The sequence below is a fragment of the Aptenodytes patagonicus genome, chromosome 5 (genome assembly GCF_965638725.1).
Source record: "Aptenodytes patagonicus chromosome 5, bAptPat1.pri.cur, whole genome shotgun sequence".
Taxonomy (NCBI): Eukaryota; Metazoa; Chordata; class Aves; order Sphenisciformes; family Spheniscidae; genus Aptenodytes; species Aptenodytes patagonicus.
In genome coordinates, this window is record NC_134953.1 from 68,168,156 (window position 1) to 68,182,445 (window position 14,290).

At 42.3% G+C, this 14,290-nt stretch overlaps 1 protein-coding gene across 1 annotated transcript in view; it reads left to right on the forward strand.

The window, feature by feature from the left end:
• Positions 1–594: 594 nt before the first annotated feature.
• Positions 595–14,290, forward strand: part of EIF2B3 (eukaryotic translation initiation factor 2B subunit gamma) — a 103,228-nt gene continuing 89,532 nt past the window's right edge. Inside the window, exons 1-3 of the mRNA XM_076340328.1 lie at positions 595–661; positions 872–1,020; positions 3,616–3,755. Of these exons, the coding sequence (XP_076196443.1) occupies positions 873–1,020; positions 3,616–3,755 (288 nt within the window). The 5' untranslated portion in view covers positions 595–661; position 872. The remainder of the gene's footprint in view (positions 662–871; positions 1,021–3,615; positions 3,756–14,290) is intronic.

Below are 14,290 nucleotides of genomic sequence, written 5' to 3' on the forward strand. Positions count from 1 at the left end.
GGTCCTGTTTGTGTCCGTGCTTCTCAAGGGCAGGGACTGGAGCATATTTGGCCAGTGCTGCAACTGGGGGGCCAGCATGGCACTGTCTGCTGGGTGCTGTGCCAGCACGGGGTGCAGCAGTGTGGAGGGCATGGCGTGCACATGGGGGCTGCGGGTCCTGTCCCCTCCCCGGACATGGTGTGCGTGGGGAGCACAGCCACAAACTGCCCCCCTGCCATGCACCCTACAGCCTGCCCTCCTGCCATGCACCCTACAGACTGCCCCCCTGCCATGCACCCTGCAAACTACCCCCCTGCCATGCACCCTGCAAACTGCACCCCCCCCCCGCACCCTGCCTGCGGCTCCTCAGCGCCCTCTGCCTGCAGACCCACCTCCGGCCGCCTGGGGGCGCTGTGCCGCCGAGCCCCTTCCGCGGCCGGGCAGGGATCCATGACTCGGCGCTCCGCAGCCTGGGATCCTTCTCTCGGTGGTGTTCTCGCTGTCCTGGCCGGGAGGAGCCGATCGCAGCAAGGCGAGGAGGGGGATCGAGCCTATCGGCGCTCTACCGCCGCTGTCCGCGATTGACCAGCTCGGCTCTCCGCGCGCACGCGCAGTGCGCGCCGGCGCCGCCATTCCTGTCCTGTCAGTGAGGCGCTGGGAGCCGGCGGCCGCCAGAGCGGAGGTAACGGCGAGGCGGGGGGAGGCCCGGCGCCTCCGCCCGGGCTGCGAGGGGTGCGGGGAGGCGGGGAGCCGACGCACGCCTCTGAGAAGCGCTGGCGGCTAAAGTTGAGGCAGGCTGAACCGAACCGGTCTTAGCCCGGCCCGGCTCGGCTCGGCCTGGCCCGGTTCTGCCGTGGTTGAGCGACGCCTTGCCCCTGTGCTCTCTCTGCAGCATGGAGTTCCAGGCCGTGGTGATGGCGGCGGGGGGCGGTTCCCGTATGACGGACCTGACCTCCAGCATCCCGAAGCCGCTGCTGCCGGTGGGCAACCGGCCCCTGCTCTGGTACCCGCTGAACCTCCTGGAGCGCGCCGGCTTCGAAGGTGAGGCACGACGGTGGCTTGAGGTGGGGGTGGAGACGACTGCTTACCCTGGCCTCTTCAGGCTTCCCGGGACCACCTCTGCCACTCCTGTTTGTGTGTGTCCCCCCCCGCCCCCGCGTTATTCTAATGTCTTGTCGTAGGTGCTCTGTTGATCGGGATAGTTGTTTTAGCAGGAGGTCTCTTTTCTGCACTGGAGCTATGCTATTGGCCCATGTCACATCTTTTCCTTAACTATAGGCTGTACCTCCTGTGCCTGCACCTCCTTCCCCCTCTTCTCTCCTCACCAAGACTTTTCCCATCTATATGCTTTTCCCAACATTGGTGTCTTTCCCAGTGTTGTTAACCGGGAGTCTCTCACTCGTTTCTTTCCTGAATCATTAATGAGAGTGGCGTGAGAAGCCAGTTGGGATATCAGCTCTCTTGGGATATCGTTTGGTTTGTTGTTTCAGTCTGGCCTGAAGTTCAGGGTTACTTGTTCTGTCTGAGGCATTTAGTCCTTGTTGTTGCAGTGTGGAGCCAAGTGCTAGGTTTTGGACAGAACAGGGCAGGGGGAAGTGGCAAACTGGTAATGCTCGCCTGTGGGCCTTGTTTCGTGGGAGGGCTAAAACAGTATTTAGTACATAGTGAGGTTCTTTACTACTTTCTGGGCTTAGGTTTTTGTTTACCTTTTGAGTAATGGACCAAATCTTTCTGTGGTGTTCCCCCTGCTACTTATAAAACTTCCTGACACCTTTCATGTCTGTTTTTTCATGTTCGTATTTGTCCTTTGCTTTTCTGTTTTTGCTTCTCCTGAGTGACTGTGCGATTATTCTATACTCCATCCCAAGAATGTGGCTTTTTTCCTGACTGCTTTTTTTCTCTATAAAGATGTAATGATCGGCTCACGGTTATCCATGTCAGCTTCTTACAGTTTCAGTGTGAAGGAACAAAAGAAAGAGCAAACTTAAGACTTTGCCTTTATTTTGTTTCATTAAGAAATCGTTAAGAACTTTTTTTCCCTTGGAATTGCTTTTTGCCTGTTGCTTAAGTCTGCTTTCTGAATGTCCACTTTCTTTGACTGTTCTCCTGTCTCTTTTTTTGCTAGGATCGCACTTTTATCCAGTCATATCCCAGTCATATAGATATATGGGTAGCTAAAAGCTTCTCTGTAAAACAGTCTTGTGCTTTGTGTGGCTCTTTATAGCTATTCAGAAATATCCATTTCCACTTGATGCTCTTGACTAAGGTGGTGTTATCATCAGATCTTTCTCCTTTCTCACATATAGCTCTTCAACTTATCTATCCCCTACGAAAATTTGGACATGCAGGGTTGTACATGCAGCTTCAGTAAGCAAGCTGCCACCTTCCTGCTCCTCTCTTGCTTCTGCCCCTGACCAAACTGTACGTTTCTGTGTTAATACTCCAGTGGCATGAATTCTCTCCCTGGATCGTAGTTCTAAGTATTACAGGAAGCTTTAGTTCCTCATACTTGCTTATATTAGTAAGTAGGTGTTCCACAGTCTGATTCACTGCATCCTTTCTGTCCCAACTGCAAGTGCTTCATCTCTCCTAATAAATATTAGGAGACCTTTGTCCAGCTCACCAGATTTATGCTGAACTGTGGGCTTATAACTTCCACTGACACCAATTTCTTCTCCATCGGTTGCTTCTTTCCCCAATTCAAGATGTGCTTTCAATCCCTTTCTCTAGGTTCTTCAGCCTGTTTTGAATCCAAGTGGGCATCCGGTACGGGAGTGGGAGGGGAGCCCTCCCGTATCTCTGGTAGCAAACTGCCACACGATTCTCATGTTTACAGTTCCTTCCTCTTTTCTGTTAACAGATTCAGGATGAGTTCAGTTTTGGATGATACAGATTTATTCTTAGTGTGTTTTCATCTTGCCACAGGAGCTTCCTAGGCTGAGGGCTGTATTATTTCCCATACTTCTCTATTAAAATTCCATGTGGAATATGACGTTATGGTGTTGGGGGTTTTTTTTGGGGGTGGGACATTTGAATTTGAGGGTTTGACTCTTGCTTTTCCTTCCCGTTCTTGAGGCCAGGGGAAAAGGTTTCTTGCTTTTTTGTTTTCTCAGTCTTTTCTTTGCAGAGCTTCTGTTCTCGCATTCTTCATTTTGGAAAATACGCTTTCATGCCACTGTTGGTATCCTTCAAATATGCATTTACCTTTTTTGTTTTATAGATGGAATGAGTTTGTTGCTCACATATTACTTCACTCCCTTGCCAAGCTGGTGCTGGGAAATAATTTAATGATTGTATTGTAATACTGTGGTTGGTGGCGTTGTCCACAGAGGATACAGGATCAGGGAGGGCAAAAGACAAAGCTCTAAAGTGATAGTGACATTAATGCAGGGTCTCATTGGTCTGTTTCAGGACATACGGTTTGAGGTCACTCGCTAACGATAGAAGACATTTCTGTCTTGTCTTGCTATACTCATGGCACTCACATGCATGTGTCCCTTTCAGTAACAACCCTTCACCCACACAAAGCAGGAGAGATTGTTTTCATATTCATTAGGAGTTTAATTATCTTCTTATGCTATTTGTGATTAATTTTTTTTTTTTTGCTTGATCTCATCCCACTTTCCTCTGTCCTAGAGGTCATTGTGATTACAAGGAAGGAAATCCAGAAGATGTTAAACTTGGACACAAAAATGAAGCTGGATTTTGTGTGCATCAGTGACAACATGGACATGGGTACAGCAGATTCACTGAGGCATATTCACCAGAAAATAAAGGTATTACTGTCTCTTATTGAACTTGACTGGAAGACATTCGTTTATAATAGTATTTTTTTCCATTGTGCTTTAAGAGCTGTCCCGTGTAATGATATTGTGAGTAACTGAATTTCCTGATCTTCAGAAGACTTGAATTTTGTAAAGGTCACCTCATGGAGGAACTCAAACAAAGGCTCTAAATGACTAGAATTGACAGCTAGGAAGGCTGGAGCAGATCCAGGCTGGGCACTGGCTGCTTCTTAGTCACTGTTAGGCTTTCTGGCAGGTTAATTAAAAAGTTGTAGTTGTTCATACAGTTTTTGATATGATGTGTGATAGCTGTTGTCCACATAGTGCTTGGGGAAGTGTTCTGCACAAATGTTCATTGTCGCCTTAGCTTAGGCAATACACTGATATGTAAGGAAGCTTATGTTCAGTTCTTGGCCCTGCCACAGGCTTGCCTGCACCGTTAGGCAAGTGACTTGCTCTGTGCTTCAGTTTTCTGCTTTTCCTATGCTTTTGCTGGCTTGGTCATATGGTAAGCTCTTTGATAAACAGTGCCCAAATGTGATAAAGGGCTGCTGTTCTAATAAAAACGCCAGTTTATAGAATTTTAATTTCCAGCTGCACAATTAAAACACTCCCATGTAAGGCAGAAATGCTGCTTGGAGCTCTTACCACAATCTGGGATGGAATTTTGTTTTTGTCATTGTCATACACTTAATCTTTCTGATTTGTTCACTGTCTGTTTAGGCCATCTTAGCCAAATTGGCTGTTTAAATAAAGGTTGCAACAGAACATCAATGGACTGTTTAAGTCCTGAGGTGCCTTTTTGTCTTCAGGCTCTTTTTGAAGGTAATAAACTGCAGTATAACAGGCTGTGTACTCCCAAGAGAAAGGTTGCAGTTGAGACAAGATGAAACTTTCCAGGCAAATATGGGTGTCTAGGTGGCACAACGAGAGAGAGTCTGCAAGGGATTAATGCACAGACTAGAATAATTTAGAGGGTGAAGAGAAGATATAAAAAGGAAAAGCAAAATCAACAAAATCAGTTTAACTTAACTGAATGTTTCTGTCACGTGAAGAATCGCGCTCTGTCATAACTCAGTTTGGCAGTATTTTTTAAATACGTGCATGCAGTAAGGAAATATCTCTGCACTGCAAATTGTGACCCTGGCCTTACAGTTTTATTGCCTGATCGGAAATCAGTCCGGCTGTCTGTGTGTGTCCCTCTTTTTGGTAATCCAGGTGAGTTTGCTTAGAGGGAGGCCTGGAGACAACAGTAAAGCGTGCAGGGGTAAGAAAATAGACTGTGTCTTCAGAGGCAGCAGTGTTGATCTTCTGTTTATTTTTCAGAGAAAAGGCTTAGAGAAGATGTGAGGTAGTATTGAAAAACACACAGCTTTTCTTCAGTCAACTGCTGTGTATGAACGGCAGCAATTGCTTCTGCCCTTTTTATTCCACGTCTTGCTTGTCTGGGCAGAGGGGACAACGTGGTCTCTTATTTGAAATAAGCCTATGCTAAGTTCTTGAGCGGGTTGCTGCACTGTGTGTTTTGGAGTCATTCCTCTAGTAAATGCATACCACCGGTACACCTCTTACAGGGTATACCCTCTCCTGTGTGATATAGGTGAGAGAACTACACAGTAGAGGTAGCTGAAAAGCCACAGTATATTGGGTATGTCTACAGTGCAGCAGGAGAGGGATCTCACTGAAGAATGCTCTGGTGACAACAACTGCTGCTTGTGGCCATAGTTTGCTGGCAGGCTTTTTGCAACCCATGCCAAAAGTCTGATGAGTAGTTTAAACTGGCTGCTGAAACTTTTATTTGTCGCAAATTGAGTTAATTGCCCACAGAGAAGAGCAAGTATGCTCAATAAAAATGAGATAACATGGCACAGTATAGACAGCTTGCCTGTGTGCAATGCAAGTGACATGGAGTAAAGCCAAGATTATAAATGCACTGTAAGAAATACATCTAAGGCTAGCTGAACTGCTGATCACAAATCCTGAGATGCGCATGAATGTTGAACCGCTCTAAAGCATAAAAATCTCATGACTTTCTGCCTTGTCTGGCATTTGACTGAGGGAGTTCCACCAGCACAGCATTGCTGCTTGCTGTGCCTGCAGTTGCAAGGCCTTTTTTGCTGTGTTGCACCTTGGTTAATGAAGCTTGATACTTTAAAGATTAGATGTCGAGATTAGATTTACAGAGTTTCATTCAGTAGTAGCATGAGAATACATACATGCAAAGCCTGTAAGTGCTGAAGGAAGGTAGTTTGCATTGTTGTTTTATTGCTTTTTGGTGCTGGCATTTTTGGGGGCAGGTAAGACTGACTGTCTTGGTTCACAGTAACAAGCAGCTGACTCCACCAGTCTTACTCTTTCCTGGTTGTTCAGAAGTTCATGAGAGCAAAGGAAGCCTGTTCAAGTTTTTGTTTGCTGTTTGCCAACTCTACACACAGGATTTTTTTGTCATCTTTACTTCAAGAGTTGATACAGTAGATGAGTGCTCTTCACTTTACTGGAACTCTTCCTGTTATTTTTGGCTGTCTCAGCCTACACCTGATTGACAAGGTAGCAGTTTCATTAGTTTTTTTTATATTCATTACAAGTCTGAATGTATCCTTTTCTTGGATCCTTCACACAATAAAGATATCATGCTAAACTTGATTCCTAAAGGCACCTGCTTGAGAAGTAATGAACAACAGAGAATTTGGTCATGTAAGTTCTGCTTTTTGGGTTCCTAGGCCTGGGTATCAGTCTGACCTGTTCTTTACCAGTAGTTCTTTAATTGACTTGTGTGGTAGGGTGTTTTTGTTTGTTTTTATTTAAACGTTCAATGCTGGTGTCTGAACAGCTAACACCATTGACCAGTTTGTCTTCACAACTCTATGGCTGAGAACTGAGGCTTAAAGAGATGAAGTAATTTACATTGAAGAAATTTGTAACAGTACTGGAAACTGGACATCTGTCCCAAGTCTCTCATGGTTTTGTGCACAAGATCATCTTTCTATACTGTGTGTGAGTTGCATACTCTGTTTCCCCACCTTGAAAAAGCCAGCAGGACAGGAGATTAAACACGAGTTGAAACTATTTTAAATAGAAACTATAGAAATAGAAACTTCAGTAGAGCTGCAGTCCAGTTTCTGAATTGTGACTGTTGAGGTTTTTTTCAGTGTGTGCTAGATTATGACTTTAAAAAGGTCCTCAATTTGGGAATGCATTGGTCTAAATGTAAGTAACTGAAAAATCATTTTGCAGCATATGAAGTAGAAACTGATAGGGATTTTTTGTGTGTCTGTGTTTGTATTACTGTTTCCATTGGGTAATATAACACTTACTGATGTTTTACACTAAGTTATTAACGTCCAGCACTTAAAACGTTGTCAAAGATGTTGTCAAAAAGCAAAAAGTGCATATAGAAGTTACTAATTTATTTCTTAAATGTTTCATTTTATACAGGGATACGAAAACAATTTGTTTGAGGACTTTGTTAGTTATTGATCAGATCCTTTAATTGCTTTCCTGTGGACAATCCCAGCATTTTACTAGAATGCTGTTGGTTTCAGCATCCTGCTATAGTCTCTGTACTTTATGGCAGTTTCCATGGCTGTCATTGTAATGTCCCATCTTTGTTTTTTGATGTACTTTTAATATCACTGTGAATTTTATTCTTTTGGCCCTTTAAGTTCCTAGTTTTCTGTTCATCTTTTGCAGGACTGATAATGGGTGGCTTTTCAAAATATGAAAATGAAAGTGAAGCTGCAAAGTCTTAATTCTTTTCTCATTTATATAGAGGATTGGAAATGGTAGAACATAGACTATGTAGACTGACAGTTGATGGTATTATAATAATGCTCTTGTTGAAACTGCAACTTTACCACCATAGGGGTGTTTACAGGTCTCTGTCACTTTGTGATCTAGCCTAAATAGAGAAACAAGCCAGCCTTCCATGTCTGTAGGTTTGGGTTGATGACCTTCCCTGGTCATGAAGAGTGACAAGAGCTCCCCTATTCCAGATGGGGCCTTGGCAAGAGGATGGTACATAGAGGAATTTAATGTGTTTTGGAAGATGAAGGTCTGCTTCTGTAGCTGAGTAAATTCATTGCAGGAACACTGATTTTATTTATTTATTTATTTATTTATTTATGTTAAATGCCTTCTGAGTTCCATTTTCTTTCAGTTGTTCACACACACAATTATACTAGAGTAATTCTGAAGTGATTTACTTAGTGAAAACTTCAGTACTCTGAGTTACTGCCTTACCTGCAGCATGGAAGTGAGACAGGTCCAGCAAGACTTACAGGACACAAAAAGAGGCACTACCATGGATTTCTTCATCTGTGTGCCTGTCACCTTTTGAAAAGCTGTGCAAGGTAGTGGAAAAACTTTTCACTAAATCTTTTGAAGACAACGAAGAGCTATGATAAACCAAGCAACTTTGGATTGTAACAAGCAATGAATCAAGCAGTTACATCCTTAGGTTCCAAATCTGTTAAAGCAGTACTCTCGCACAATTTACTCAATCCAGTATCTTTATGTTGAACTTTTAAAATATTGCTGTATGTTCGTGTCTGTTTTGAAGAATCATTGTCAATAATTACTCTGAAACTTCAGAAAATGATTTTTATAGATTAAATAACAAAGTCAGCTCTCTCTAAGTCTGTAATACATAAATACCACCTCATCCAATGTACGTTAGTAAAAGCAGACTGTGAGCTCATTAGGGCAGAATCTATGCTTTCCTTTGTCTCTGAAGGACATACATTTTAGTCTCCTCCTTTTGTTGGAGCCATGTTGCTATTGTCTTAATCTATTACTTGCATTAAAGAATATTCTTGACCTGTCGGAGTGCTTGAAATAAAAAAAATTAGTTAGCATAGGTGTAAAAAATTGTTTTTGTATGAAATGTAAATCAAACTCCCTCCTTCATGAAATCTTGTTTTCCACATCCATTTTTTTTCCTGTCACTTTCTGATTCTGCTCTCTTAAGGTATCTTTCCTACTTCATCAATCAATTAGGCTGTTATTTGTCACTGTTTCATCCATTACAGGCATGGGAGGCACATAGCCTTTGCGTGCTTTGCTAAGGAGCCTGTAGAATTTGTAAGGGCAAAGAAATAATTTGCTTTCTTAAAGAGTCAGATTCTCTAAAGGGTAAACTTTCATTAGGGACAAATGAGCAAACAATTTGAATGTAAGGATGGCTTAATCTAGCCCTGAGCATGAACAACTGAATACCTCTTCCATAGATGATGAGAAAACACTAAACTTGCTCTGGATTTGTCTTTAATTTTCCTCACACATGGTGTTTCAAGATTAAGGAGGTTTTAAATGAGATCAGTGTTTGGCATTTTTAGTAAAACAGTATGTTCAGCATGCTGCTGTAAGCTAAGGATGATGTTACAGGTGTGACAGAGCAGGTGCTAAGGTGTAATTTGATAATTTCCATGTTCCTGTTTTTATTTATTTAGCATCCAAAGCTTGCTAACTGCTAGGAGCAGTGTGGAAGGGGGTCTCTGTAAGAGGTGTGGTTTTTCTTTTTTTAAAATCATGTATAATTGCTTTCTGCTCAATAGCTATCTCCAGTCCTTGTTTCTGGTTTTCATTGGTAAGCAGCACTGGCTGGAGCGTTCAGATGAGTTCCATCTGAATAATAGGCAAATTAGTAAGAGTCCTGACAGTTTCAGTGGTGATATTTGCTACGCTTTCTAGCAAGAGAAGAGGTGCGAGTGCTGCCTGCTGCATGCTGTGGTAGGAGGTGGTGCAGTTTTGTTTTGTAGGCAGCTTGTCTTTCAGCGGTGATTTTTTTTTTTTCATAATTGTGGACAGTAGACTGCCTTTTTAACAGTTAAACTTCTTTTGATGTCTCTTGAAATTTTATGTAATGAAATCCCCTGGCTCACTTAGGGAGGCTTTTCCTCTATAGCAGTCATAATGTAAAGTCTTCTGGTATGTCTATTGGGGCTTTTTAGTGGCATCATTCCCTCCAGTGTGTTGCTCTGTGACTTCTTCAGTCCAGGTTTATGTCTTCATTTATTTGACTTTTACTACCATTCTTAAAGGCCTTCTTTTGCAGCTTATTAGACCTCCTTTGGATGAGTCACAGGACCAGTATGCAAAATACATGTGCCATGACCTGGCATGTTATAGCACAGTAATAGTGTCAAGACTTCGGTTGGTAACACAGAACTCATAATTTTGGGGATTAGTAACAAGAAATTGTAATAGGAACTAGGAGCCCAAGAGTAAATTGCAACGTCTCAGAATGTAGTAGTTGAAATAGGGTGATGGTGAGCAGCCACTCTGATGGAGGAAGGAAAGGTAGACACAAGACTAGAATGTATCAGGTAAAGTATTTCTTTTTTATAGAGATGAGAAATTAATACTGTTGCTTAAGGCAATAGGAAGATTTTTGCCTGGAATACTGCACAGGCGTGGAACTAAAATGCACCAAATGTGGAACAAACACTACAAAAGGAGATAAGATATTCAGAGTGGAATATAATTGGGTTTCAATTTGCTATGAGAAAACATAGGCTGAAAATTACAGAAAGGTTTTGATCAGCAGAATAGGATTGTGAAACAGTCTTCCAAAAGGAGTAATTAAGACAAAAATCCCCTAACTTTATACTGGAGTGAGAAGCTGATTTTTTTGTTGTGTTTTTTTTGGTTGGTTGGTTTGGTGTTTTTAAAAATAAACTAAGTAATGTGATACCTGGAATGGCAGGAGGCTAAACTCTGACTCAGGAAACGTCTTTGAGAACTGTGTTTCTGTGACCTTCTGCTTGTACCATTCATCAAACTGCTGCAGACCTTTTTGTGGGTTGTTGATGGGGGGGGGGGGGTGTCACTGTAGTTTACAAATGAGTTCCTCTGAAATTTAGGCGTCTGTAATATTTGACCATTTTGTTTCTTGTGCCAAATTTTACCAGACCCACAGCAGCTGCTGTCTGGCGCCACCTCCCAGGCTGGGGCCTCTCCAGGCAGCAGGTTGAGAAACCTGGTTAAATCATGAATCTGTGTTTCAGGCTGAAGCAGGAGGTGGATTGGGTGTGCCTGGATCAAGCATTTGTCTTCACTGAGTCTATATTATTTTCATCTTCTGTTAAGCATTTCTCTCCCTTGTGTCACTCAACTATACTCCAGCCAGTGATTAAAATGTGGCGTTCCAGCAGAGTAACAGCAATGGAACAATTTCACATTTTCCTTCCTTGATGAGCCCTTAGTTGTGTTAATGGAAGCCCTGACTAATATGGTGTGAATTAATCAGCATGTCTTCTGCTGCTATCACTGGTGAGCGCTTGCATGCGAAATGTTTTGTCTCAGGTGGTCCACCTGGCTTTCTCAGTTTCAAAAAGTAAGATTTGAAAGTAATACAGCTCTTAAAAAGCAAAGCAAAGCAAACCCTAAAAAGCTACCAAAAAGAAGAAGAAAAACCAACTTTCTTTGAACAAATAAACAAAGACTGAAACTCCAGATTCTCTTGGTATGTGCATCTTTGGGAGCCATGTTGTGGAAAGTGTGATGTCACGGTGGTGGTCTGTATGCTGCTGAGGGTCACTGATCCGTGGAGTCTTGGACGGCATGGCTAAGCGCTTCGCTTCCTCTGTTGAAAAATCTCCTTTCCAAACACATGATGTAAGTAAGCTTGCTGTAACGGCTGGAAGGCGGAATCTGAATCCTTTTGGTACAGCTGAGCAGAGTTTGGTGAGCATGGAAAGAAAAACTTCAGTCCCCATAATATATAGTTATGTATTTTTTGTACTGTCAGTGGAAATAAAAAAACCAAATGAAATTCATTTGTAAGAGACAAGGTTGGTCTCTCTCTATATATGAGCAAGACTTAATTAAATATTCTGTTCATCTATTTTGAAATAGTAAGAAGAATTTCATCATTTTTTTCCAGCAGACCTGACAGAAAATACTGTTTACTTGAGTGTTTAAAATGCAAATAAAAGTTGCTGTCTTGCCAGTTTTTCTGATTCTGTCTTTCACAATGTTGTTAGTGCTGTGTGGGAAAAGCAGATGTATCAGATGGCGACTCACAGGGTATGTAGCATCTTGTTTCCTTCTCTCTACCTCTCATTGAAAGCTGCCACCACTGAGGTACTAGGCAAAATTTATTACAGATTGCATGCCCAAGTCCCATTCCCAAAGCACAGCTGATTGTCTTAGTAGAAAGCAGCTATACTGGCAGGTGCTCAGGCTGGCGATGTTGCTGGGGGGAATGATATAACGCTGCCTGACTGTGTGCTTGATGAATGTGTTTGGGACTTTACTCTGATCTTTATTTTTCCTGGCAGGGTAAGAGTTAGAGAATTCAAGAGTTGTTGGTTGTTGTTGTTGGTTTTGGTTTTTTTTAAAAAGTTACTCAGCTTCAGAAGAATGTAGCTAATTAAATTAATTCTTTTGCTGCCAGGGTTTACTATGGGTCAGGGCTAAAACACCAGAAGTTTGAATGAGGCAATTAGCTCTGAAGGTTAGGATCAAGAGTGGTTATTAGGGCATTTGCTATTCTGCACGTTATCGGCTAAAGAGGATGCGTTCCATTATGCACACAGGCAAAACCTTAGGTGTTTTGCAAGAAGAGTCATTGACAGACCTAAGATGCCTGTAGGTTTTAATTGTTGCGTCTCCCACTGCGTGTCCTTATCCTTTTCATGCTCCTGGCAACTGAGGCCTGTGCTCATTATGTTAACCAATACCTCTTGTTTCCATGTAGAAGTTAATTGTCAGCATTTCTCCTGCATTACAGTATATGTTTTCATTTAGGCCCTGTGTGGTTTCTGATGAATTACACAAATTCAACCTATTCTAGTTGCAGCCATAGTAAGCTCTTTGCACATGTATATAGCTGAAATAATTTGTTTAAAAGTGTCCTGGTAAAAATCTTTTCCTGTTTTTATGAGCTACTACTAGTTTTCTTTTTTGGGGAGTAAATAGAAGTTAGTGTTCGTTTTTGTAAATCATCCTTCATTTTCCCTACTTAAAGTATATACAGTTGTCTTGTGTAAATAACTTCCTCTGCTATGTGTTGAGGGGAAAATTACAGCTTCAGTAAAGGTAATCTCAAAAACATTTTGCACTTATTGGCTTTAACAACGCTTTCATGGACACATGAAGGCAAAGAAGACTTAAACGTCCTTTATTATCAGCTCATTTTATCAGGCACTGGAAGCCTTTTACATTGATAAGTCAAACTCAAGTTTATAGTTTTCAACAGTCATTCTGTGGTGAATGTTCAAAGAAATTAAAAGTCTGTGTGAAACGAATTTGTGCATCTTACTTTATTTCCAAAGAGACAGTAAGATTTTAAGAGTGTCATGGAAAAAAGTTAAGTGTCCTCCAGCTGCCACTTTTCCTTGGTGCTGTCAGTGGAGAGGGCAAAGCCTTGTGCCATGTATGAGCCTTGAAGACATAACTGTCACCCATACCTGGAGGACATGAAGGGTGGCGTGAAGGCATCACTGGTATCTCTGCCACCCTGGACTGCACAGAGCAGGAGGAGCTGTGTAGGGCTCAGTTTGGTGTTCCTCAGTGATGTCCTTGTTTTGAATGTTAACTCACCATCTGTTCTGATGTTTTAATAATTTTTGCTTGTAACTTCCAACGTCCTTGGCCTTTCCCCATGAGACTCAAGGCATCCCTGGCTTCAGGTAGGGTGATATTTGCAAGGAGGCATTCACAGGCTATTTGTGCATTTTTCTGGAATAACATTCCTTCCTTGCTGTCTGCAGCGTTTTTACTTTGTTTCTAGCCTGCATGATTTCTACTTGTGTATTTTCCCCATGCTTGGATCTTAACAGCCCTTCCCTCATAGGAGCTTGGGGCTTTTCATGGCAATTGTGGGCTGTACAGCTATCACGGCTACCCTGTTGCAGGTGACATTCTTCAGTGAGTATTCGTCCCTTGAAAGAGAAAATGGAATTGTTTAGACCAAACATAATTGTGTGTGTTAACCTAAGTACATAGTTCCAATTATTGGGGAATGTGGGAGGGACTAGATGCTAAACGTCAACCCATGGAGTTGCTGTGCTAGAGAGGGTTTTTCCCCGTGTCTGTTTTTGCAGCCTGGTACAGTAGTGTAACATTGATTATAGGAAGGTGGTGCTGTGAACAGCACAGGCTATCCCAGGGGCTGTCACTTTGCTCAGCACTGTTGAAAGCCATGGTGAAGATCAGCAGACTTGTAGGATGCTGAAATTAATTTTACATTTTTGTCATGTTATGTTAACTGGGAAATCCACGTGGTTATGTAGTTTTTCTTCTTCCTATGTTCTATGCTGAAAAGGGAAAAACAATGGTGTATTCGGATTTTCTTGAAGCAACTTTAGGCATTCTTCTGTAGTATAAATTCTGTTAGTTACTTTGGGAAGATGGTGACAATTCTGGATGTAGACTAATAGTGCTGGAAAAAGCAGTGGAGGTCTTGAAGTTTTGATAACGTGTTTCTTACAACACCAGTTGCTGCAGACCAAATATCACTGGAAAAATTGGAGAGGTGCTAGAGGAGAAAATAGTATTGCATGGGTGATAGTATAGGAATCTAC